Genomic DNA, 23,847 nt, shown 5'->3' on the forward strand with positions numbered 1-23,847 from the left:
CCACAATAAATAAATAAATAAATAAATAGTTAACTTTAAAGTGCTATTTCTACCTTACTGTCTTTTTTCTACTGTCTTATGAAGAGAGAATTCACTGTTTTTATTTTACTTTCCTATACATTACATAAAGTTTCTGTACTCTTTTTCATTTTTGTCCTATGGCTACATTTTCAAAGACTGTCTGGAAGATCATATATTCTTTCAGTGGTGCTCTTTACTGCATTTTAAAATTTTCTTTATATGAAAACTAGATGTTAAATAAAAAGTAGAAGCAGAAGTTCCTGGGACAAGTCCATCAGTAAGGGTGTAAGGTGTGTCACTGAGAAGACTCACCAGATCTGCAAGTATTGGGCGTTTTGGTGCTTTCTGCCCTGAGCACCTGCAGGGATAGATTCCCATGGTCGAGATGTATTCTGATGTGTTTGGAAATTCTCGGCATGCTGGTTCTTAATACCTTACTTGTAACGGTAGAACATTACACTCAAGTATCCCAGGTGTCAGTTCCAGAGTCCATGTTGGTTCTGATGTCTTTACAACCACTGTTGAGGATTCAGAGGCATACTTTATCTGGATTCTCTATTTCCTCATTATTGGAATCTCAAGCTGGGTTTATTTGTTTGTTTTTTGTCACTAAATAGTGATTATCTGCTGTGAAGGATTATTCAAATAAGATAATGGATATAATGGAGCTATTGTATATGCATAATTATATATATGTATATATAAGCTGTCAATATCATGGACCGTACAGAGTGTTGTTCATTACATGGCAGTATTACTGTCTGATGTTAAAGGGTTTGTCCCACTTTAGGGATGTTTCATGTGTTGCCAGCAGAAAGCTAATTGATGTTGTTTGAAAACTGCTAAGTAAAGCTTCTTTTGTTTTTCTTTTTCTTTTTGTTTTGTTTTTGTTTTTTGGCGGAACCGGGGATTGAACTCAGGCCCTCGCGCTTGCCAGGGAAGTGCTTATTCCACTGAATTCCATCTCCCCAGCCCTAGTAAAGCTTCTTGATTAAATGAGTGTCAACAGGAGTCTCTATAACCCTGTGTAAAAAGGAATAGCTGCTGCCACTGTCCACTTGAGATTCCTACGCTGCCCTGACGTGTCTTGGGCTCACAGAAGGGTGTGATCACACGTACTTCATCATCACACTTACAGGATGGATGTTACCAACTTGTCCCATGGTAAGTCCTGTTGTTGTTTTCCAGAGAATTGGCTTTAGGCGTCCCTGCATGCTACAGAGCCCAGTGGTGTGGGCTAGAATAGCCATGCTGTGGGTCCATTCCTGAGGCGCTGCAATGCAGCGCCAGAGTGCTGTGTGCAGAGGTCAGCCCCCTGGAGTGGCTTCTCTGGGAAGAGGCACTGTATGATCACATTCATGAGTTCTGTTGCCGTGGGGAAATTATAATCTCAGAGTTTATCTCCTTACTTGTGAAGTGAGACCAGTGTACTTTCCTGACTGTATGGCTTGCCATCACATTTTTGGGTGTAAGTGGCACTGTGTTCCTAAGGATTTTGTATCTTAGTTCTTCTGATTATGTGGGGATTTGGAAGTAGGATAGAAAGGTGTCTATATACTGTGAATATGGGCTTTTGGTCAGCTCTGAGTTGTTATGTCTTCACTCTCTTCCAGGAGGTCTACTTTATGGGGACCCAGTCTACAGTCACGAAGAAGGGATAGAGACAGAAGGGACAGTGGCTGACTCCGTGAAAAATTATCAAGTATGGAGCCTGTATTTCATTCAACACACTCACATTACAGTTACCAAGCAAGCACATTTTCATATTGGCAGACTTGTCTGCAGGGCTTCTGAAAGAAAGGAAAGCCTAACACAAGGACTGAGTCTCTAGTTGAATTTTTCCAGGAAGTGAAGCCTTTCACATTGGTGACTGATTGCCTTAAAAGTTATTGCAGCTTTTTAGTAATTACCAAGTAATTTGAATCTCATGGCACCAATTGTGTTGTCTTTCAATGCCCAGTGTTCTCAAGTATATAAAAGGAAGGTACTGTTTTCTCAGAAGACTTCATTCATCTGTTACCATATATTAAATGTATGCAGTGCAAAGGAAAAGTAATTGGATGACTGTGAGATGAGTTTGTGTTTGAGATGTGGCGTTGGTAGCATTGAAGCTGTGAGCAGAGCAGATTAGAGAGTGGGGGTGCAGAGAAGAGTTCGGGGGCCACTGAACCTTGGCATTGATAGTGAGAATTCACATCAATAGGTATTGAGTGCCCCCTTTCTTTACGCTGAAACTTGGTGCAGATATTTATTACTTGGTTCAAGACAGCATGTATGTTGTTTAGGATTCAGGGACCATTGAGGATGTGGCTGTAGATGGCACCCACCTGGAAGAACCTTTAATGAACCCAACACAGAGAAGCATACATAGTGATGTAATGGTGAAGAACTTGCAGAAGCTGGCCACAGTAGGTACGACTGTCAAATTTCCTGTAGCCTCCTCTAGAATAGGTGCATTTATGTAGTTACTTTGTTCAGGAGCCAAGTGGTCAGCTCTGATAGCTGTGAATAAAAGTAATCTCTTCCCTAATAAACTTTAATCTGTCAGGTTTTTTTTTTTTTTTATGTTTTTTTTTAACTTAAAAATTTCTTGTGGCACTGGGTATTGAACCCAGGGCTTTTGTACTGAGCTACATCTCTAATCCTAAAAAAACAAAAAGCAATTTTTTTCTTTTAACTTTGAAGTGTAGTCTAAGTTGCTGTTACTCAGGTTGTGCTTAAATTTTTGATCATCTTTGGTTATGTGGATGGTTTTGAATTCACTATGTAGCTCAGCTGGCCTGAAACTCAGCAATCCTCCTGCCTCAATGTCATGAGTGCTAGGATTACAGGTGTGTGCTACCACACCTGGCTCACTCTAATATTTATGAGTAACTGGTCTATTTTTCTGTTGAACTGGGAATGGGACCTGGGCCCTGACTCATGCTAGGAAGATCTCCGCTACTAAACTACATTCCCAATCAACTGGTTTAGTTTGTTACCTGACAGAGGTTTCTGTGATTTACTCTCCCCGCCCCCCCGCCCCAGTTGATTAAAATGTTAGAGCTTTGTAAATGTGATCATGGCATCAGGAGTTTGGGGTCAAAGATTACCAATTTTGGGATCACACAATGAGGCCTTGTCTAATTTAATCTGCTTGAGATAGTTCATTGTTTTCAGTCGATTATAGACCTAAATCATAGAAAGCTTTGTCATTGCTTCATGAATGTATCTTTGCTGTGGGCAGGATGTCAGACACCTATCAAACACAGTCCCGTGTCTTACTCGAAAGGAGAATTGGTGACAGGGCAGAAAGGAGTTCTCCAAGGTGAGTGCTTGTGAATAATAATCCAGTACTGTGATGATAGCTTCAGTTTGTTTGGAGTATAGAGTGGGAACTTGTCTTTTAGTTACTTTCTTGTTATTGGGACAAACAGTCTGACACAAGTTAAAGGGATTAAGGTTCATTTTTAGTTTACAGTTTGTAGAGATTTCAGTCCATGATCAGCTAGCTTTAAGGCAGGGCAGTATGGCAGAGGAGGAACAGTCCATGGTAGAGTAGGCAGGAAGCACATAGCCTTTCTTTTTCTTTATATTGCATTCATACTGTAGGAACATTGGTTGGTGCCACCCATACCCAGGGCAGGTCTTCCTGTTCACACCTAGAACTATGCTAAAACCAATCAGAATGTTAATCCTAGTTATCACTTATCATACTTAATCCATGGTCCAGCCCCCTTCCAAAAGCCCCACCTATAAGTACTTAAGTCCACTGTGAGGACATCTAGCTAGATGCAGACAATAATAGAGCCTCCTAGAAATTCTTTACCTCTGGTTCTTTTTTTTGTCTTTTCCAATGTTATATAATCTCAGGAAATGTCATACTGTGTTTCTTCAGCTTTATTATTTTCATATTTCTTTCCTTTTCTTTCCTTTCCTCTTTCCATTTTTCTTTTTGGGATATCGAGGATTAAGCTAAGGCCTCACCTATTTGAGGCAAGTGCTCTACTACTGAACTACAATCCCATTCTTGTTTATGTGTTTGTTTTGCAACAGTGTCCTGCTGAGTTTCCAGGGCTGGCTTCAAGCTTTATAGATCTTCCCTTTTTGTCCTCCCATTTAGCTGGGATCATAGAGCTATGCACTACTGTGCCCAGTTTATTTTCAGTGTTCCAATACTTTTGTTTTTTGCCCCTAATAACATATATTGTATTTATTATTTATCATGGTGTTAATTTTCACAGACTCTATTTAACAAAATTGTGACCTTGTCATTGCTAAATTTTCACTCTTAAGTCGTAAAAGTTATTTTGACTCCATTATGTTTATTTTTATTTTATTTTATTATTCTAGTCTATTCATTTGGAGATAGGTTCTCATTGTGTAGTTCAGGCTGGCCTCAAATTCACAGTGATCCTCCTGCCTCAGCCTCTTGAGTCCTAGGATTATAAACATGGTAACACCACACCTGGCTATGTTTATGTTTAAAACAAATAGATTTTTTTCAAGAATCCTACTTCTTGGGGCTGAACTCAGCACTTCTCTGCCACTTAGCTACCCCTCCAACCCTTATTAAAATTATTGTGAGACAGGATATTGCTAAGTTGGTCAACTCCTTGAATATGTTACTCTTCTTTAAGCCTAAATTAATTTTTCTTCTCATTTCTTTTTTTGTTTCTGTCAGAGTTAGAAATGCAGTTACAGACCAGAGATTTAGCACTTCAGCAGGACTTTTTGACTGAACATACTTCTGGAGGGATTCAGCTGGTAAAGTTTGTTTTTTGCATTGTGTGTTGAGTCTAGATTGGGAATTCCGTGTCAGCAAATCAAAAGTGGGCCAATCCTTGAGAGTAAATAGGTTTCACCTGTGAGGGAACAATAGCTCTGAATTTTAATTTTTTTTATTTTTTGGTATTTTAGGAAAAGGTCTACAGGGTGTGCAGGGTCTTGCTACTAGATCAGACTTGTGATCCACCTGCTTACAGCCTCCCAAGAGCTGGGATTATAGGTGTGCGCCACCACGCCCAGTCTCAGTTGCCATCTCAGTGCGTCCCAGGGGTGGGGCTGACGAGGCAGGCCTGGGGATCAAACCTCCAGCCCCTGTGCCTGCTTGCAGATGCTTTAATCTGCTGAGCTGTTTGGCCGGCCCTTGAACATATATTTTGATAATGATGAATGTAAGGATATGTACAGTTTGTCAAGCTTGTTACCCTTCCTCAAAATAGCATAATTCAATCAAGTAGGAAGACATGTTTCTTTTTAAGTGAATCTGCTGCCAGCGCTTCTTAAAGCAAAAAAGCATCTATAGCAACACTCAGCCCCTAATTGAATTTCCCCAGAAGATAGGGCTCTCTTATAGGTGAAGGATTACCGTCATGTGAATCTTTACTTTCTAGGTGATATTTAGGTATTTATTTTTGAATATTCTGACAGATGGCAAGGAAGGTGACACTGTCTTTTCTCACATGATTATATTTATATGTCACACTTTAGCAGGTCTTTGTAACATGCCCAGGAATGTGCTATTTAGGAACTAGTATGCAAAGAGCTGTGAGTCTCATTGTGGTGAGATAAGTTCACATGCAAGAGGTGCCAAAAGGCGTAAAACTGGGAGCAGAACCCTGGGATAGAATGTGGGACTCTTCAGAATCCTCATAGGCATTGGCGTCATTTCTTCACTCACCTGTGTACGTTGGTGGAGGGTGATATTACTTGGTCCAACCTACAGTTTCTGTGATGATTTAGGACTCTGTGACCTTTGAGGATGTGGCTGTAGACTTCACCAAGGAGGAGTGGACTTCTTTGGACCCAACTCAGAGAAATCTTTACAAAGATGTGATGCTGGAGAACTACCAGAACCTGTCCACAGTAGGTAAGACTGCCACCATTTCTTGTATCCTCTTAGAGAACGTACTTAACTATTCCAGGATTAGGGATGTCAGCTCAGATATAGTAGGAAATAAGGAATATGCTCTCTCTGAACTTGACTTAATGTACCATGGTGGTTCTCAACTAATTGTGCTCCTAGAATCAGTAGCATCACCATCCTTCTAGTAGAAATATACATTTTGAGATTCTGTCTTTTATCTGTCTTAACCCTTTCATATGAACCTGTTTCACTGTAAAGATGAGAACCATTATTGTGATGTTTCCTTATGAGAACTTCCTGTGCTTTACATGTTTTACTTGAAGAGATATTTTAATGGAGTTCTTTTTCAGAGAACGTAGACCATTTATTAAATGCTTGAAGTATGAGAATATTAAGCTCCTTTATAGGTTTTTTAATGTGTGCATAAGCCTGATGATTTTAGGCATTATGAAAAACAAATTTCAATATACCCAAAATATGATTACTTATTTTTTTAGCTATTGTAGAAGTAATTTTAATACTTTCATCAAAAACATAATTTTCAGCTGGGTTTGTGGCATGTACCTATAATCCTAGCACTAAGTCAAGCTCGGCAGCATAAACTCCTGCCTGGCAAGCGTAAGGTCCTGAGTTCGATCTCGATCTCCAGTACTGAGAAGAAAAAAAAAAAAAAAAAAAAAAGTCCCACTCTGTTGAGGAGGATATAGCTCTAGCACTAAGTCAGAGACAGGAGGATTACTGTGAGTCTGAGGCTAGCCTGTATTACGTGGCAAGACCCTGTCACAAACAAAAAAGTTTTCTATCATGGGAAGGTTTATCATGTCTTACTTGAGCCTAGTCTAATTTGAATGTGTCTTTTCCTGTGTGTAGGACATCAGCTGTTGAAACCCAGTCTGATTTCTTGGTTGGAGGAGGAAGTAGAGTTGACCATAGTGGAGCAAGGCTTTCTCAAAGGTGAGTGTTAATAAAAAATGTTATTGATTAATTCAACATAGTTGGAATTATAATGGGAAAATTTAAAAGACTGCTCTGAATATGAAGGCTGAGGTCCTTGGACTCGATGGTTTTGGATATTTTTAACTTCCATATGCTATTATTTTGTCTCAGTCTTACGGTCATACTAATGAGTTGGTTATATTCCTCTTTGAGTTTATAGTTCCTATATTTGTGTGGCTATGTCTTTTCTTTCCTGATTTGATTGTTTCTAATCATTGTCAAATTTCAAATTTTTTAGAAAAAAATTATTAATAAACATGCATTTTAATTTAACCTCTCAAATTGTGGAAACCCTTACAACATGTTTTCTTGTTTCACTTCAGAATGGGAAATGCACCTTAAAACCAAAAGTGCAGCACTTGAGAATGATATTTTCTGGTCAGATACATCAAACAGGATACAACAGGTAAAGAGTCAATCCGATATTTCTGAGGGAATACTGTTGGGCTTCGTGGTACACACTTTCAATCCTAGGGCTTGTGAGGCTGGGCAGGAGGGTTTCTGTGAGTTCAGGGACAGCCTGGGCTACATGATAAGTTCAAGGGCAGTCTGAACTACACAGTGAGAACCTGTCTCAAAAATAATGAGGAAAGATTAGGAATTCTGTCAACACAAATGAGATATTTAAGGAACTTTCAACTTCTGAGGCTATTGTCCTTAGAGATAAGTCCCACCATGAAACTTGGTGCTGAGTTTCCACAAGCACACATTCCCACATAAATTTGAAAAATCTGTAATTCTTACTCTTCGCTTTATCAGCAGGTAGGAAGCCACAGTAGAGGGGAGCTCTGTGACCCTCAGCACTCTGGAAAAGTCTTCAGTGAACACACCCGCCTTCAGGCACACATAAGTACTCTGAATACAGAGGGCACTTCAGAGTATAATCAGTGTGAAAAAGACTTCCTTCCACTGGTGGTGAAAACTTGTGAAGAGAAGATTTCTTTGTTGAACCAGCAGGGTGCAGAGTCCTCCACTGTGTTTCTAGATACTTTCCAAACAACTTCTACTCAAGATAAATCCTCTGAGGGCAGTGACTCTGGGAAAGCCTTTGTTAATCAGTCACAGCTTCAGAGCCATATGAAAACTCACAGTGGAGAAAACCTCTCTGAAATGGAACAGTGTGGGAAAGCTTTTACTGTCCCTACAAATGGTGATAGTTATGCTCAAATGCCTACTGAGAAAAATTTCTATGAATGTAAGAAATGTGGGAAATTCTTCACACACCCGGCTTACCTTAATATTCATATGCAGAATCACCCTGTTGAGAAACCATATAAATGTCAAGAATGTGGGAAAGCCTTCACGCAGCGCTCCAGCTTAATTGTACATCTAAGACAACACACTCGGGAGAAGTCCTATGAATGCAAGGAATGTGGGAAAGCCTTCATTCAACCGTCACGCCTTACTGAACATATGAGATGTCACACAGGAGAGAAACCTTTTCAGTGTGACCATTGTGGGAATGCCTTTGCTTCTTCCTCTTATCTTACCACACATTTGAGAACCCACACTGGAGAGAAGCCCTTCGAGTGTAATGTCTGTGGGAAAGCATTTACGCGATCCTCTTACCTTCTTGGACACATACGAACTCACACTGGGGAAAAACCCTATGAATGTAAAGTATGTGGGAAAGCCTTCAGTGGACGCTCATGGCTCACCATTCACTTACGAAAACATACCGGTGAGAAACCCTATGCATGTACTTTATGTGAAAAAGCCTTCACCAGCTTTGCTCAACTTACTGAGCACACAAAAACTCACACTGGTGAGAAGCCCTTTCAGTGTAAGGTATGTGCAAGAACCTTTAGGAATTCGTCATGCCTTAAGACTCACTTTCGAATTCACACTGGAATAAAACCTTATAAATGTAATTTCTGTGGGAAGGACTTTACTGCCCGATCAGGCCTTACTAAGCATGTCCTCATTCACAATGGTGAGAAACCCTATGACTGTAAGGAGTGTGGGAAAGCATTCAGTACATCCTCAGCGCTTGTTGAACATATAAGAATTCATACAGGGGAGAAGCCCTTTGAATGTTACAAATGTGGGAAAGCCTTGGCTTATTCCTCATCTCTTGTTGCACATTTGAGATCTCACACTGGAGAGAAACCCTTTCAGTGTAACCTGTGTGAGAAAGCATTTTCCCGTTCTTCCTACCTTCGCATTCACATGCGAACTCACACTGGTGAGAAACCCTATGAATGCACGGAATGTGGGAAAACCTTCCCTGAGCGCTCATGTCTTACTAAGCATGTTAGGACACATACTGGGGAGAGGCCATATGAATGTAAGGAATGTGGAAAAGGCTTCACTAGCTTTGCTCAACTTACAGTACACATAAAAACTCATAGCAGTGAGAGGCCCTTCAAATGTAAGCTATGCACAAAATCTTTTAGGAATTCCTCATCCCTTGAGACCCACTTTCGAATTCACACTGGAGTAAAACCATATAAATGTACTTACTGTGGGAAAGACTTCACTGCACGCTCAGGCCTTACTATACATTTACGAAATCACACTGGTGAGAAGTCCTATGCATGCCAGGAATGTGGGAAAGCCTTCACTACTTCCTCAGGCCTCATTGCACATGTACGAAGTCACAAAGGTGAGAAGCCCTTTGAATGTGACCACTGTGGGAAAGCCTTTGCATCATCCTCGTATCTTAACGTACATTTGAAGATTCACACTGGAGAGAAGCCTTTTCAGTGTACAGTGTGTGGAAAGACATTTACTTGTTCTTCTTACCTTCCTATTCACATGCGAACGCATACTGGGGAGAAGCCTTTTCAGTGTATGATATGTGGCAAATCATTTTTATGGTCCTCTTACCTTCGTGTTCACATGAGAATTCACACTGGAGAGAAACCTTATGTATGTAAGTATTGTGGAAAAGCCTTTACTGAGCACTCGGGCCTTAATAAACATTTACGGAAACACACTGGAGAGACACCGTATGGAGAGACGCCCACACCATTTCGAGAGACGCCTGCACCATTTGGAGAGACACCTGCATCGTTTGGAGCAGCACCATATGAATATAAAGAATGTGGGGAAACCTTAACTAGTCCTGATGATAATGTAAGTCCTGACAGTAATGAAGATAAAAACTCTTTAGAGAGAAATGCTTTGAATGTGAAGAATTCAGAAAATGTTTTGGAAATCCTTGATCCTTAGCAATTACAATTCAGCCCCAAGAAATCTTACAAGTATATGCAATGTGAACATTCATAACGTGGCTTGGAAGAACTTGAGATTCTCCATGAATTTAAGGGACATGGGAGCATCATTGAAAGAATTGACTTTAAAGCTATATAGAATAAGAAACATGCAAACCTTTTGTATTTCCTTGAGTCTTAATAAATATGTGAAGAGTTCCCGTAGAGCAAATGGGTTGATTTGGAAGAGCTGTTCTGGCAAGTAGTTTAATTTCACAGTGGAGAAAAATTAGATGAAAGGTAGAAATGTTGGAAAATCACTTTGTTGTTTTAACTTTGACTAAATGGTGTTCTGAGCTGAACAGAAACTATATTACGTGATATGGGATCTGCTTTATGTCCTAAAATCTTAAATAACAGTCATGGCTTTCTGGATGGTTCTTTAGTAGGTAAATTTTACATATTTCAGCATTTGTACTTTTATGACTTCAGGTATAAGTTTCTAATTTCCACTGTAGTGTTTCTTAATATATATGTTTAATGTGATTGAAAATTATCTTTTATATTTAGGGTCTGATGTCTGCATTATTAAATAATGAGAATGATAAACCCACTATATCTGTCCCTCATCTCACATAGTTAAGCTTTTATTTGTTGTGTCATGGAAACACTTCACTGTCTTGAGCTTCAAGAATGTGTTATGGGGCTGGGGAGATGGCTCAGTAGAATAAGTGCTTCCCTGGCAAGTGCAAGAGAGTTCAATCCCCGGTTCCGCCAAAAAAAAAAAAAAAAAAAATGTTTTCGCTGTGTAGCCCAGGCTTGCCTTAGACTCTCAGTGATCTCCATGCCTCAGCCTTGCACATCCTGTGATCACAGGAGTGTGCCACCATGCCTAGTTGTATCATTTGTCTCTTGAGGGCTATGATGAGTATTGCTGCAGTGAACATAAATTTGTCTGTGAGCAAGTGGGTTTTTTGGTTTTTGCTTGTTTTTGAGATAGAGTCTTTTTTTGTTTGTTTTTTTAAATTAATTTTATTGAGAAAAAATTGCAGTGAGACATTTTCAAAACAGATTGGTAGGAGAGTTAAAATGATTAATACATTGCATATTGTTGTCTTTGTAGTAATCATTCATAGCACAAGATGCAGACATGATATCCTGTCCAAACACTATTAGTACAAATCTTTATATTCATTTAATTAAGAGAAAGTAGCTGTATATCTATCCTATTTTGTACATACAGATACAAAATGGTCCTTCATTTATATCTCCTTTTATTCTGTAGTTTTATCAGAGAAGAGTATTCCATTGCCATCCAAATATTACAGGTGCGTGAATTCAGCAAAATCTTCCAATATAGTCCAGTAGTTCATAATTGTAGTGGGTTATCCGTAAGACTGACAGTGTCAGAAGTTGACTTGAGCCCTTTAGAGCTCAGCATGTTAATATGGATTTACTTTTCATACCTCATTTCTACACTTTTCTGCTAATATGTAATTGTTTTTTTCCCCCATAATTTTATTGATAAACAAATAGCAATGAGACAGTTTCAAATCAAATTGGTAGGACAGTTTCAATAATTAACACATTGCTTACATTCTTCCTAGTGGTTAATTGCTGTACAAGATGCGGACATGATATCCTATTTACAAACACCATTAGAACAAATCACTCCATTAAGAGAATGTAACTATATATCTATCCTAACCACTTTGAATACACAGATACAAAATGGACATTCATCTGTATATCCTTTTTTTGTTAAGTTCCGTTATTTGAATATTATAGGTGTGTTAACTCAGCAAAATATTCTAAAAGAGTCCAGTAGCCCATAATAGTATTGGGTCTTCCACTTGACTGTCAGTGTCAGAAAATGTTGACCTGAGTCCCCTACATCTCAACATAACAGCATGGCTTTACTTCTTATACTTCGTTTTTATACTTTTCTTCTGGATGGTTAAGACCAAGGTAAAGCAGGACCTATGCAACAAAGAGTTGAAGCTTTTGGGTCTGATAAGGTCAGTGAAATCCCCTCAGGATTTATCCTGAGATCCTATACCTCAGATTGTAGATCTTTTGTCAGTGTCAGCCAAGTGGATGAGTCATGGCCATTGCTTGGCCAGTGTGCTCTCTGTGAAAGCCTGAGAGAGTGTTTTCTCTCCATGTGACTCTCTTTAGGCACACTCTACATCATCGATCACTTTCCTCTCTGGCCCCATAATCTCCTTAATCAGAAAATTTGGGACACTGCTGAGTTACATGACATTACAGTATAAGTTCTTATGTGTCCTGAGTCTTAATTGATCTTGGAAGGCTAGGGCCGTAATGTTGGCTTTCCTTGCAGCCCTCCTTTTTCTCTAATTTTGGTCTGCAAACTTAGGTTGTTAACCATCCAGAAGACAAACTTATTGTTATTACCATGCTTGAGATAGGGTCTTACTATCTAGTAGCAAGGCTGGCCTTAAACTCAAGGCAATCTGCCAATCCTGCCTCAACCTCTTGAGTGCTGCATTTACAGATGTGTGCCACTATACTGACTGTCTCTGAGTTAGCGACTTCATTTGGGGGATATAAGCCCAGAGGTTGGTTTGATGTGATGTATGGTCCATCTATTTGATTTTATGAAAAATACACGCTTTTGTGTAGCACTGTATTAGTTTATTTTCCTACCAGTAATGAACATGGGTTTCATTTTCTCTGCCATCATCACTGTTGCCTGTCTTCTAATTTAAAATTTGCATGTTTGATTTTTTTTACTGTGGAATTGTACCATACATTTTTATTTTATTTTGTTTTACTTTATTTTTCTCATTTATGAGACAGAGTCTCACTGTGCAGTTCAGGCTGGCCTTGCGCTCACTTTGTAGCCCAGGCTGGTCTTAAACTCACAGTGATCCTTCCTGGCTCAACCTCCTGAGTGCTAGGATTACAGGTGTGTGCCACGTCTGGCTTCTTGTATATTTTACATGTCAGCACATTATCACATCTATGGTCTAAAATTTATTTTCTCATTGTTTACATTGCCATTCCACTTTCTGAGGTTTTTTCTCTTTGCATTTCTCACAAAGTCTTTTGTGTTTGAGTGCTAGTTGTTTATTTTTGCTTTTGATGCTAAGCTCAAAATATTTCTAAGATGAATATCAAGAAGTGTAGGTGAAATTAGAAAAAAAAAAACACAGTGAATGTTAAGGCCTGTATTGTGGTTAAAATAAACTCAACTCCCATGTTCCCCTTGAAACACACTTGCCACCTTCTAGGGCAGTTCCGAAGTCCTTTTTTAGTGTGTGTCTATAAAGTATGATTAAAAAAACGGTAAAGGCGCTGCTGAGTGCCATCAAGGAAAGGCATGCTTGTAAAACCTCATCCACTTTACTTGACAGACCTGGCACTGGGTGACCTCGGGCTCCTCAAAAGTCAAAATGCCTTGAAAGGTCATTGTTGTGAATTAATTCAGGACACAGACAGCCATGATAGTGCAACTGAAGATACAAAAGAAAACTTGAGAGCTGCTTCCAGAAAATGGCAAGGATTATGGATGGAATCAGTGTGTATGAAGTAAGGTGTAAGGGGATTATTTTGTGGGGAATTTGTTGAGATGTCTGTTACTTTAACTTTTTAACTTCAATTATTCACTGTTTTTTTTTTTTTTTTTTTTTTTTTTAATCATTGCACAGGTAACAGCCGTAGCTCTTTAGGTTTGGCACGGTGCATATGAAATGTGACACAGATAGCTGCCTGTGTAAGGTCTTGGGACCCAGCACTCAAATAAAATGTATTTTACCCATTTGAATCAGACCCAGATATGGACTCATTTTCAAGTAATGAAGTAATGATCAAATTTTCCAGTTTTACTTTTAAAAAAACTGATTACATGTATTTTCTTTATCTGTTTATGACCTAATATCCCTGCAGTCAAGGCATTGGATGGGTTTCCTGTCTCATGGCTTACCTAGGAAAGAAGAGGTTTGCACCCTCATTATTGGATCCATGTTCCCTTCCTTGCACCTGTAGAGTTGTTGCTCTCTGTTGGAGACTGACCTCACATAGAGAATTCCCGTGATTCCTACTCCGTGGCCTCTTTATGTAGCTAGCTGGGTGTCAAGAAGGCCTACCAACCTCTTTAAAAGATATGCTCTTGGTTACCAGGTGTTGTGCATGCCTGTTATCCCAGACTCAGGAGGCTGAGACAGGAGCTACTACACAGCAAGAACCTGTTTCAAAACCGGAGACATGGACCTGTTGAAGTCAGACTGACCATATTCTTGCCCTGTAGTAACTTGGTTGGAACCATAATTACAATGACAAAATTCCTCCATGTTTCCCATACTCTAGAAGTAAGTTACAGGTATTATGCTCAAGTATGAATCTCTGGAAGTAAAAATCTTGTGGTACTTTGAGGCTGGTAGACACCTGTTCTAACACACTGACTGGGTGGAGAAGTTGAGATTTTCCACAGACTGGACCTGAATTATACAATCAGACAAACATGAAACAAGGCCCCAATGTATAGAAAAATTGCATCTGATAGGCCAGTGAGCAGAGGGAGTTTGGCTATTACTACCATTTATAAAGCCTTAGCTGTGCATGTTCGCATGGGCCCGTGATCCCGGCACCCAGGAGCTGAGGCAGGAGGATTGATGCAAGTTTGAGGCCGACTTGGGTTACATAGTGGGACCCTGTGTCAACAAAAATGAAGGTTTGAATGGCAGTGTCTACCTTGGGAAAGTAATGGTAAGCATTTCAATGAAGGCTTAAGGTGGGCAGGTGTACTGAGGTGGTTGTGTCAACATTCGCCAGACGTCCTAGAAAAGTCTAGCCAGAAGGGCTGGGAAGCAAGCTAGGGAGCTTGGTCATTTCTTGTCAGGGCCTCTCCCTTTGTGGGCTTTTAAGTTGTGTTACGCATAGGAGGGCCTCCAGGCTTCTACATCTCCTGTGGGCCCTGTGTTCTGGGACATGAGATGGGCTGGCTATGACAGGTACCCCTGCAGTCTACCCTGTAAAGCTGGATGCAGCAGGGGCATGCCCTTTGCATTGTACCCCTTGGTGCTTCATTACACCCAACAGCTTAAAATAGGCATGGTTAAATACTCAAAAATAGACTCAGAAGGGAAATGGGAAAGGGGGAAAAGGGCAAGAGTGTGACAGGAAGGGTGGAAATGATGAAAAATATGCGTGTAAATATGACAAGATAATTATGTATTAATATGCGCTAATATTCAGGACAGATGCAAGGTATCCCCACGTTCCTTAGTGGTGCAATATAGTGTGCAACAAATTGTGGAGCTAGGTTTGGTTTGGTAATGCACACCTTAATCCCTGCACTTCTGAGGTGGAAGCAGCATGATCTCTCGGAGTTCATGACCAGTCTAAACTGCACTACCTGACTACATCATGATGCTGTCACAAAAAGCGAAAAACAAACCGACTTGAACTCTGAAGCCAGTTCCTGTTGTGTCTCGACCACATAACTGATAAGTGACCTTGTACTCAAGTTAACCACGGGAGTCTGGTGCATGCCTGTCATCCCAGCAGTCAGGAGGCTAAGGCAAGAGACTCGTAAGTTGGAGGCTAGCCTGGGATATACAGTGAGTTCAAACTCAGCCTAAACTATATTGCAAGACTTGTTCAATAAAACATCCAAAATGGCAAAAAGTCCCAGTAACATTTACAAAAACAAAAACTCCATTTCTTCATCTGTGGATGGTAATAAATGAACTTACTTTAAAAAAAAAAAATCCTTAAGGAAACCAAATCTTTATTTTAGAGCAGGGATTGAAGGTAAAATTTAATTTGGCAGAACCGGGAATTGAACTCAGACCCTTGTGCTTGTCAGGCAAGTGCTTATTCTACTGAGCCATCTCCCCAGCTCCCTTGAAGGTAAATTTAGAATCAAGATTAATAAGTTGATAACTGACAGTGTACAGTCTGTCATGCATAAGCACCCAGCCACAAGAGGATTTCAGTTCCCTTTTGTTACATTTCTACCCAACACGATTCAAGAGAAGTTCTGCCCTTGGTGAGCTAGTGCAGTTTCTTACCATAGGCCATATGCATTTCTTTCCAAATATGACATTTTCACAGTGTTATTACCTATGTTAACTAAATTATAATGGCTGTTGTATACAAAATAGATATGGGAAGAAGTGTGTGTGTTTTGTTTTGAGACAGGATCTGGCTCTGCAGTTCAGGCTGACCTTGAGCTCACATTGTAGCCCAGGCTGGTCTCAAATTTGCAACGATCCTCCCGCCTTGGCCTCCTAAGTGCTGGGGTTACAGGAGAAGTGTATGTTTAGTTTATAAAAATATGCATATAAGCAGCCATGGTTGAATACCTGTTAGAGTGTCCCAGACCTTCATGTTATCAGTAGTTGTGCCGCTTTCAGTTGTACTTTAGATATTTGCTGCATTCAGTGCAGCTTTTGAAATTCTGGAGGGAAGATGGTGGAGGATAAAAGAATGAAGTCAATAGTCGGAGAGCTGAGGTCAGGTGGAGCCTCACCTGGTGGGAGAAAGGACTGCTCAACAACTGCAGCACATTTACTTATGCAATCAGCAGAAAAGGCTGTTTACAGAGAATTTTAAGGGAAGGGTAAGATCCGAAACAGGAAGAACATAAAATCTTTAGCAAAACATACCTTGGGGAACAAGAGAGGAGTTGTCTACGGAGGCAGGGCAAGTCACTGTGTGTGTTAGCTCCGTGAACTGCATACACTTCTTATGAGGCCTTGCCAAACTCATGAGAAACAGTGACCTTGTCCTAAGATAACTGACATAGACAGCTTTGTGCCCAGCAGACATTACTCTCTTTGCCTCAAGTATATAGCTGTACCCCAAGTTTCCTTTGGTTCTTTGATTTGTTTGAGACAAGGTCTAACTAGGCAGTTCAGGCTGGCCTTGAACTCAGGATGTAGCCTAGGCTGGCCTTGATCTTGCAGCAGTCATTGTGCCTCAGTCTCCTGAGTGCTGGGATTACAGGCATGCACCACCACACTTGTTTTTTCGGTCCTTGAGATCAATTGCTCCAAGCAGTAGAACCCCCACCCACTCCATCCTCCTTCCCCACTTCTTGATTTAGTGGTATATGAAATGAGTACATGGCCTATCATTTTGCAGTGTAAGCTACTCCCCTTTCATTGAAGTCATGTACTTGTGAGTAGTGGGATTCATGGATGCATGATAAGTCCATTTGATTGCAGGGACACCTGCCTACTTCTGTACTTTGCAGTAAAAAGGGTTCCTTGAGAAAGTGCCACATGAATGCCACGCCTACAGGCAAAACATTTTAAATGCACCATATATGGTGCCAGCGGAAGCATAGTTGAGCAAAAGCCAATGTGCATGCAGAGCATGAGTTTATTTCAGTGAGGAGCAATCTTTAGTCACCCTCCTGATGAGATGGGCCCTAAGTAATAAACTTGGCAGCAGGACAGCTCCCTCGTCTAGTAGATTATTTGAATGGTGCTACCGGGATGCTCAGTGTTGATTTCTGCTTTTAGCAAGTTAGGCACACTAGAGTAGTAGTAGTAGTAGTAGTATATCAGCCTTGATGAGGGCAAGTATGCACTATAGCTTTCTCCCTTGTCCTTATGTTTTATTACTGGGCCCATTGCGCAAGCACTGGGGTGGCTAGGTAAGGTAAATGATATGTATCCTATATTATTTTCTCCATCTTACAATTTTGTTACTTCTTAAGACAGGGTCGAGTCATATAGTTAAGGCTGTACTTGAACTCTCTGCTGACCTCAAATTCACAGCAATACGGCTTCAGCCTCAGTTGAAGGTTATGGGTTCACTGTCCAGCACCAGGGTTAGTGTTTAGGAGGGTTCCCTTCGAAGAAATATAAACTGAGGCCAGAGCCACAGAGAACCTCATCCCATGGCCCTGGACAAATGGTTGAAGGCGGAAGTGACGTCACACGACGCTGTCTCTTCCAGTCTGGCGGCTGGTTGTCAAATTTCTTCCTCCACGGTTGCTGAGCTCCCCGAGACTCTTGTGAGGTCAGGTTGGGGCCCTGCCAGCGTCAGGAGGGGCGGTGGGCGTCCGAGTGTGTCCAGGAACACCACGCAGCCTCGAGGGGGAGCCGGTCCAGGGGCCGCCGGGCCGTCGCTGCCGAGGTCCGTCCGTCCGTCCGTCTCGGGGTTGGTCGAGGGGGCGCTTCCGGGGCTTTGCAGCCGGCGACTGCCTTTTCAGGCGTCTTCAGAGCGTCTCTGGATTTTTTTTTTTTTTTTTTCCCCAGAAGGCAAAGAATTTCCGGGGTTGGGGTCGCGGAGACTGCACCAAAGTCCTGGTCCGCGCGGAGCAGGCGCTGCGGGCGCGACCGCGCGGGCTTTCTTTGTTCACGCCATGTATTTATTTTCATTAAAAAAAATGTTTTTATTAGTACGTGCGTGTAGTATATAATGACTGCCTTCATCGTGGAGAAGGACTGCGTTTTCGACACCTTACATTTAGGGAGAAAGAAGCTACTTCGTAGGTTACAGGGTGCGCATATCTTTGGGAATGCACTTGTGTGTAGACTGCAAGTCATTCGGGGAGACAGAACACTCAGCCGTCCTCCTTGTCGCAGCCTCCTGGGCCAGCGCTCACCCTGTTGGAAAGAAAGTCTGCCTTGGTGCTATTAAAAAAAAAAAAAATACTGATTTCTCTTATTCCAGAGAAAGAAACTGTGAATGCTTTGTAATGTCTTGAGACAGGGTTTCACTGTGTAGTTGAGACTGGCCTTGAGCTCACTTTGTAGCCCAGGCTGGCCTCCAGCTGGCAGGGATTCTTCCTGCCTCACTTTCTTGCGTGCTGGGATTACCGGCATGTGCCACCATACCGTTTATGAATTTTGTTTTTAATGGAACGTTGGAAGGGTATAGAGTTACAGGCATGATAACTCAGCTTTAAATGGCAGGAAATGCAACTCTTAAAGTAGGAAAAAAAAAAGTTATGAATATTTAGCCTATGTAATAAAGTAAAATTCTCCACAACGTGAAAAAGTATGCTTTTCGAATGGTTGGAAGCGGAAGTGACGTCACGGTTCCTAGTTCTTGGTTCCTGTGTCAGCTAAGGTTTATATGTTCTTCCCTTTAATAGCAATTGAACCCAATTCTTTCGCATTGAACTATATCCTCAACCCTTTTTTAAAATTTTGAGACAGTGATGGGGGTATAACTCAGCGGCCTAAGCACCTGCCTGGCAAGTGAAAGGTCCCGATTTCAGTCCCTGGTACAGATCCCTGGTACTGCACACACACACACATTGAGACAGAGTATGAGTTTCCCAGGTTAGGCTCAAACTTGAGATCTTCCTGCTTCAGCTTTCCAGACAGGTGGCATTATACGCCAGTACTATCAAGCCTGGCCCTCTTTATGTGTTTTATTTATTTTTTTGGTACCTAGGATTGAACTTGGGACCTTGAGCTTGCAAGGCAGATGCTTATGCTGCTGATGCCGCTGAGCTATCTCCCTGGCCCTCCCTTACAGCTTTTTTTTTTTTTTTTTTTTTGCAGTACCAGGGATTGAACTCAGGCCCTTGTGCTTGCCAGGCAAGTGCTTATTCTACTGAGCTATCACTCTGGCTCATGAAGCTGATTCTTTTTAATCTTTTTATTTATTTATTCATTTAATAGAGGGCCTTCCTATGCAGCTTGGACTCAGTGATCCTCTTATCTCAATCTCTCTAGCATAGGGATTACAAGCGGGTTTTGGTGGTTGGCATGGTGTGGGGCTGGGTGCCAGGATGGAACCTGAGTCCCTGCTCTTGCCAGGCAGTTGCTTTGACCGATGAGCTATCTTCCCAGCCTGTTTTGTTTTTTACTTCAAAGGAAACAATTTGTGATGATAGCTTTGGAGTTCATGATAAGTGTAGAGACAGAACCAGGACATTAATAGCTAAAGTGACTGCCTGATGTTTGACCAAAAGTTTGGGTCCTGTCTTTTACTAGGGATATCCTGGCTAAAGGAAAGCAACAGGGTTTCAGTAAGCTCCATTTTGTATGCTGTGCAGAGGGGCCCTTTGGATAGTGCAAACACAGCCGGTGTTGTCCATTCAGTTAACTCTAAGTGGTTAAGAAGTCTAGGATATGCCCATATTTTGTACTCTGAGTAATTACTTTGAAGATAACAATATACGATGTATTGACTGTTAGTCTCCTTTTTTTTTTTTTTTTTTTTGACACGGGATCTGACTAGGTAGTTCAGGCTGGCCTTGAACTCACACTTTAGCCTAAGCTAGTCTCAAACTTTTGGCAATTCTACTGCCTCAGCATCCTGAGTGCTCAGGTTACAGGTGTGTGCCACCATACCCAGCTTTCCTATTATTTTGCTTTGAAGTTTTTTATTTTTTTCTATTAGGTGCCATCTTCTCTAGCACCCTGGCTTTTGGCAGGAGCCTGAGGATAGAGGAAGTCACCCTCTCCTGCACATGGGATATACCCCAGTTGGACTACATTGTCTTAGAGTCCTTTGGGTGTTGTTTGCTTGACTGAACGCATATGTGCTGCTGTGTAGGGAGGCGTGTCACAACCAGAGTGTCTGAGAGCTTGTATGTCCAGGAAATCCTGGTGGGTGGATAGGACTTTGCTGAATAGCAAGGTGTCAGTAATTACAATTTTTGTATTAGACACCTGAAGGAATAGCTACTTCTTATGGCCCAGAGACTCCCAAGATACATTAAAAAAGGTTGATAGTGCTTCTGTTATGAAAGGGTTTGTTTCTGTCTTTGTTTTGATTATTTAATTTTTGGTACCAGGAATCAAACTCAGGCAGTTGCTTTTGCCAGGCAGGCACTGTACTGGGAAGCACTTATTTATTTTTGAGACAGGCAGTATCTTCTGATGTAGTTCAGGCTGGCTTTGAACTCACTGTGTAGCCCAGGCTGGCCTGGAACCTATGGTGATCCTCCTGCCTCAGCTTACTGAGTGCTCAGATCACCCTACCTAGCTCATATCTGATGATTTTAGTTTGTGTTATGATTTGTGTCCAGTTGTCCCCCCAAAGCCTCATACAGTCACTGGGGTAGGCTTCTAGTGTTTGTGATTATCCAGTGCTGGGATTATGAGTGTGAATGCTCACCTGCCCTGGAGCAGGTAGCCTGAATACAATGTGGGGAAGGAGAAAGGCTTGAGCTGCTGCTCCTCCCTTTGTTCTTTGCTGTTTTCCAGTGCCATGAACTGCTGCTCTCTTCCATGTGCCACTCTGCCTTAGAGCCAGGTGGGTGTGGACTGAAAAACTCCACTAACTGTGAACTAAATAAACTCCTTTTTTTTTGCTCTGAATGCCTTGAGGGCAGGTTTGGCTGTCTTGAGTTGTGGGGATTGAACCACAGCAACCTGAGCCTGACTGCTTTGTTGAAGCAGCCACTTAAAGAACTGCGCTAAGGGGCAGGCCGCCCTCCTTTCTTAATTTTGGGTGTTGGGTATTTTGTCCCAGCAATGAGGAGAAAGTAACTGAGACAGCAAGTAAAGATTTGCAAATGAGAAATATGTTGTAACTAGAACCCTAAATACCTGGAAGATAACTTTCTATGTCCTTCACTAATGTGTCAGCTGAGTTTCTTTGGAGAAGGACATTATATTGTCATAGCTATGTTCCTGGGGAAGTTTTTTTTTTTTTTTTTTGAATTTAGAGGGGGCTGGTGAGATGGCTCAGTGGTCTAAAGCACCTACTTGGAACAAGCTTAGCAAAGCACAGGGACCGCGATTCAGTCCCCCAGCACCACATGCCAGCCAGCCCCGCCCCCTGGTGGGCTGAGCTGGCCACACACACACACACACACACACACACACACAAATACAAATGTATTTTAGGGAAGGATCTTCAGGGTGTTCAGGGTTTCACTACTAGATCAGATTCGTAGTGATCCACTTGTTTGCAGCCTCCCAAGAGCTGGCATTACAGGTGCATACCACCACGCCCAGTCTCAATTGTCATCTCAGCGCACCCTGGGGGTGGTGCTGACACAACAGGCCTGGGAATTGAATTTACAGGTGCTTTAATCCACTGAGCTATTTGGCTGGCCCAAGAAGTGGGTATGGTTAAGGATGTGTTTCCAAAGGTTGTGTGTGATGACAAATTTGTTGGGTGTCTCTTTAGCAGTAGAAGCAAAATGCAAGGGAAAGGTTTTTCAAACAGGCACCAAGTAAAACTTGTGAGCCAATTTGCACGTGAATTGAATCACTTACAGTATTTTAGTACTACTGGGCTTGAGGCCTTTATGAATGGGCCCATCTCATTTATGATTAGTAACCCAACACAAGGTACCTTTTATTTTATTGAATTTTAGATTTAACAGGAGGCAAAGTTAGCCTGACAAATGGAGAGTCAAAAGTGGCTGTCACTCTTGAATTAGGTTTCAGGTACATTTTAATCTTTGCTGCTCTCTTTGAAGTTATTCTGAGACAGATGAATTATTTCAACATTGGTCATGTTTCATCAAAGAAATTTCTTTTTCTTTTTCTTTTTGTGGTATTGGGGATCAAACTCGGGGCCTTGTGCTTGCCAGGAAGGCACTTATGGCACTGGGCTATATCTCCAGCCCTATCAGGGAAATTTCTAAAGTGTTAGGGTGTTTCTTTAATTTTATCATTTTTTCTTTTAGAGTATGGGATGTTTTAGGAAAAAAAGATGCTATGATTATTGGAAATGTAAGCAAAGCTGTGGTTAAAGGGAGGGATATCTATTTGTCTTGTGTATTTTATTACCTTTTCAAGATTAATTCAAACTTGAAATTATTCTTATTCCTTTGTGTGTGTGTGTGTGTGTGTGTGTGTGTGTGTGTGTGTATGTATTTGGTACAGTGTTTCACTACACAGCTTTGACTCATAGTGATCCTCCTGTTTTCAGCCTCCCCAGCCCTGGGATTATAGGCATGCGCCACCATGTCCAGTCTAGGTGGCTGGCTCAGCACGCCTGGGGGCAGGCTGGTGTGGCATGTGCTGGCCTGGTCCCTGGGCTTGCTAAGCAGGCGCTCAGTTTGCTGAGCTATTTCTCTCACCAGGCTTGAAATTAATCTTTGTGCTCTTTTGTTGGTTTGAAATGCAATGATCTAATTCTTGCTTCCCACTGCGAGTCTCACATAGGCCTCTGGAGCACTGGCTGCAAAGGAGGCGGCAACATAGAGCAGACCTGAGCTGCTCCGTTGTTGGTAGCGCAGTGTGTTCTACCTTGTCATAATGGGAAGTCAGAAACCTCCCTGGAAACTGTCCCCGAGTTCTTGGGCATTCGGAATGCCAATCTCTCCCTCACACTCTGGTGACCCTCTCATTGGTGCAGCATCTACCAAATCAGTTGCCCTAAGCAGTCTGAACGTAGCCATCCCACTTTGACTGCCGTTCCCTTTGGGGAGCATGGCTGCCTTGGCTGTCAGTTCTGGATGCCTCTGCTATCTTAGTTACTTTCCTCTCCTTACTGAGACAAAAAAACCAATGCCCAAAGTTAAGGGAAGAAAGGTTTATTTAGCTCATAGATTGTAGATGTTTCAGTCCTTAATCAGCTGGCACCAAGGCAGGGTGGCATGGCACAGGGACAACACTTTAAGGTGGCAGGAGACAGCAAAAGCAGCAAGGCCTTTTGGGCAAGGACAAGCCTCTTTCCCTCTCCATGCTCTCCTCTTGCACAGGCTGAGGCTGCTGGTGAGATAGCTCAGCAGGCTAAGCGCCTGCTTAGGCAAGTGCAGGGACTGGAGTTTGATCCTGGCACCACATGTCGCACTGGCCTCGCTCCTGGGCGTGCTGAGCTGGCCACTGAGTCTGGGCGTGGTGGTGTACTCCTGTAATCCCAGCACTGGGTGGAGGTGGAGGGAGGTGGAGGTGGAGGTGGAGGTGGAGGTGGAGGTGGAGGTGG

At 41.9% G+C, this 23,847-nt stretch overlaps 1 protein-coding gene across 2 annotated transcripts in view; it reads left to right on the plus strand.

Moving 5' to 3' along the window:
* Positions 1-930: 930 nt before the first annotated feature.
* Positions 931-23,847, plus strand: part of LOC101560467 (zinc finger protein 26-like) — a 75,855-nt gene continuing 52,938 nt past the window's right edge. Inside the window, exons 1-10 of one of the 2 annotated variants that reach the window (XM_023716764.1) lie at positions 931-1,185; positions 1,635-1,723; positions 2,307-2,433; positions 3,248-3,328; positions 4,685-4,767; positions 5,746-5,872; positions 6,740-6,823; positions 7,189-7,271; positions 7,625-9,744; positions 16,021-16,024. In XM_023716764.1, coding sequence (XP_023572532.1) covers positions 1,161-1,185; positions 1,635-1,723; positions 2,307-2,433; positions 3,248-3,328; positions 4,685-4,767; positions 5,746-5,872; positions 6,740-6,823; positions 7,189-7,271; positions 7,625-9,744; positions 16,021-16,024 — 2,823 coding nt within the window. In that variant the 5' untranslated portion in view covers positions 931-1,160. Of the gene's footprint in view, positions 1,186-1,634; positions 1,724-2,306; positions 2,434-3,247; positions 3,329-4,684; positions 4,768-5,745; positions 5,873-6,739; positions 6,824-7,188; positions 7,272-7,624; positions 10,760-16,020; positions 16,025-23,847 lie in introns of those variants that run through there. The other variant, XM_023716765.1, reaches the window with a different exon arrangement.

This window comes from Octodon degus, unplaced genomic scaffold (assembly GCF_000260255.1).
Source record: "Octodon degus isolate 3935 unplaced genomic scaffold, OctDeg1.0 scaffold00050, whole genome shotgun sequence".
Lineage (NCBI taxonomy): Eukaryota > Metazoa > Chordata > Mammalia > Rodentia > Octodontidae > Octodon > Octodon degus.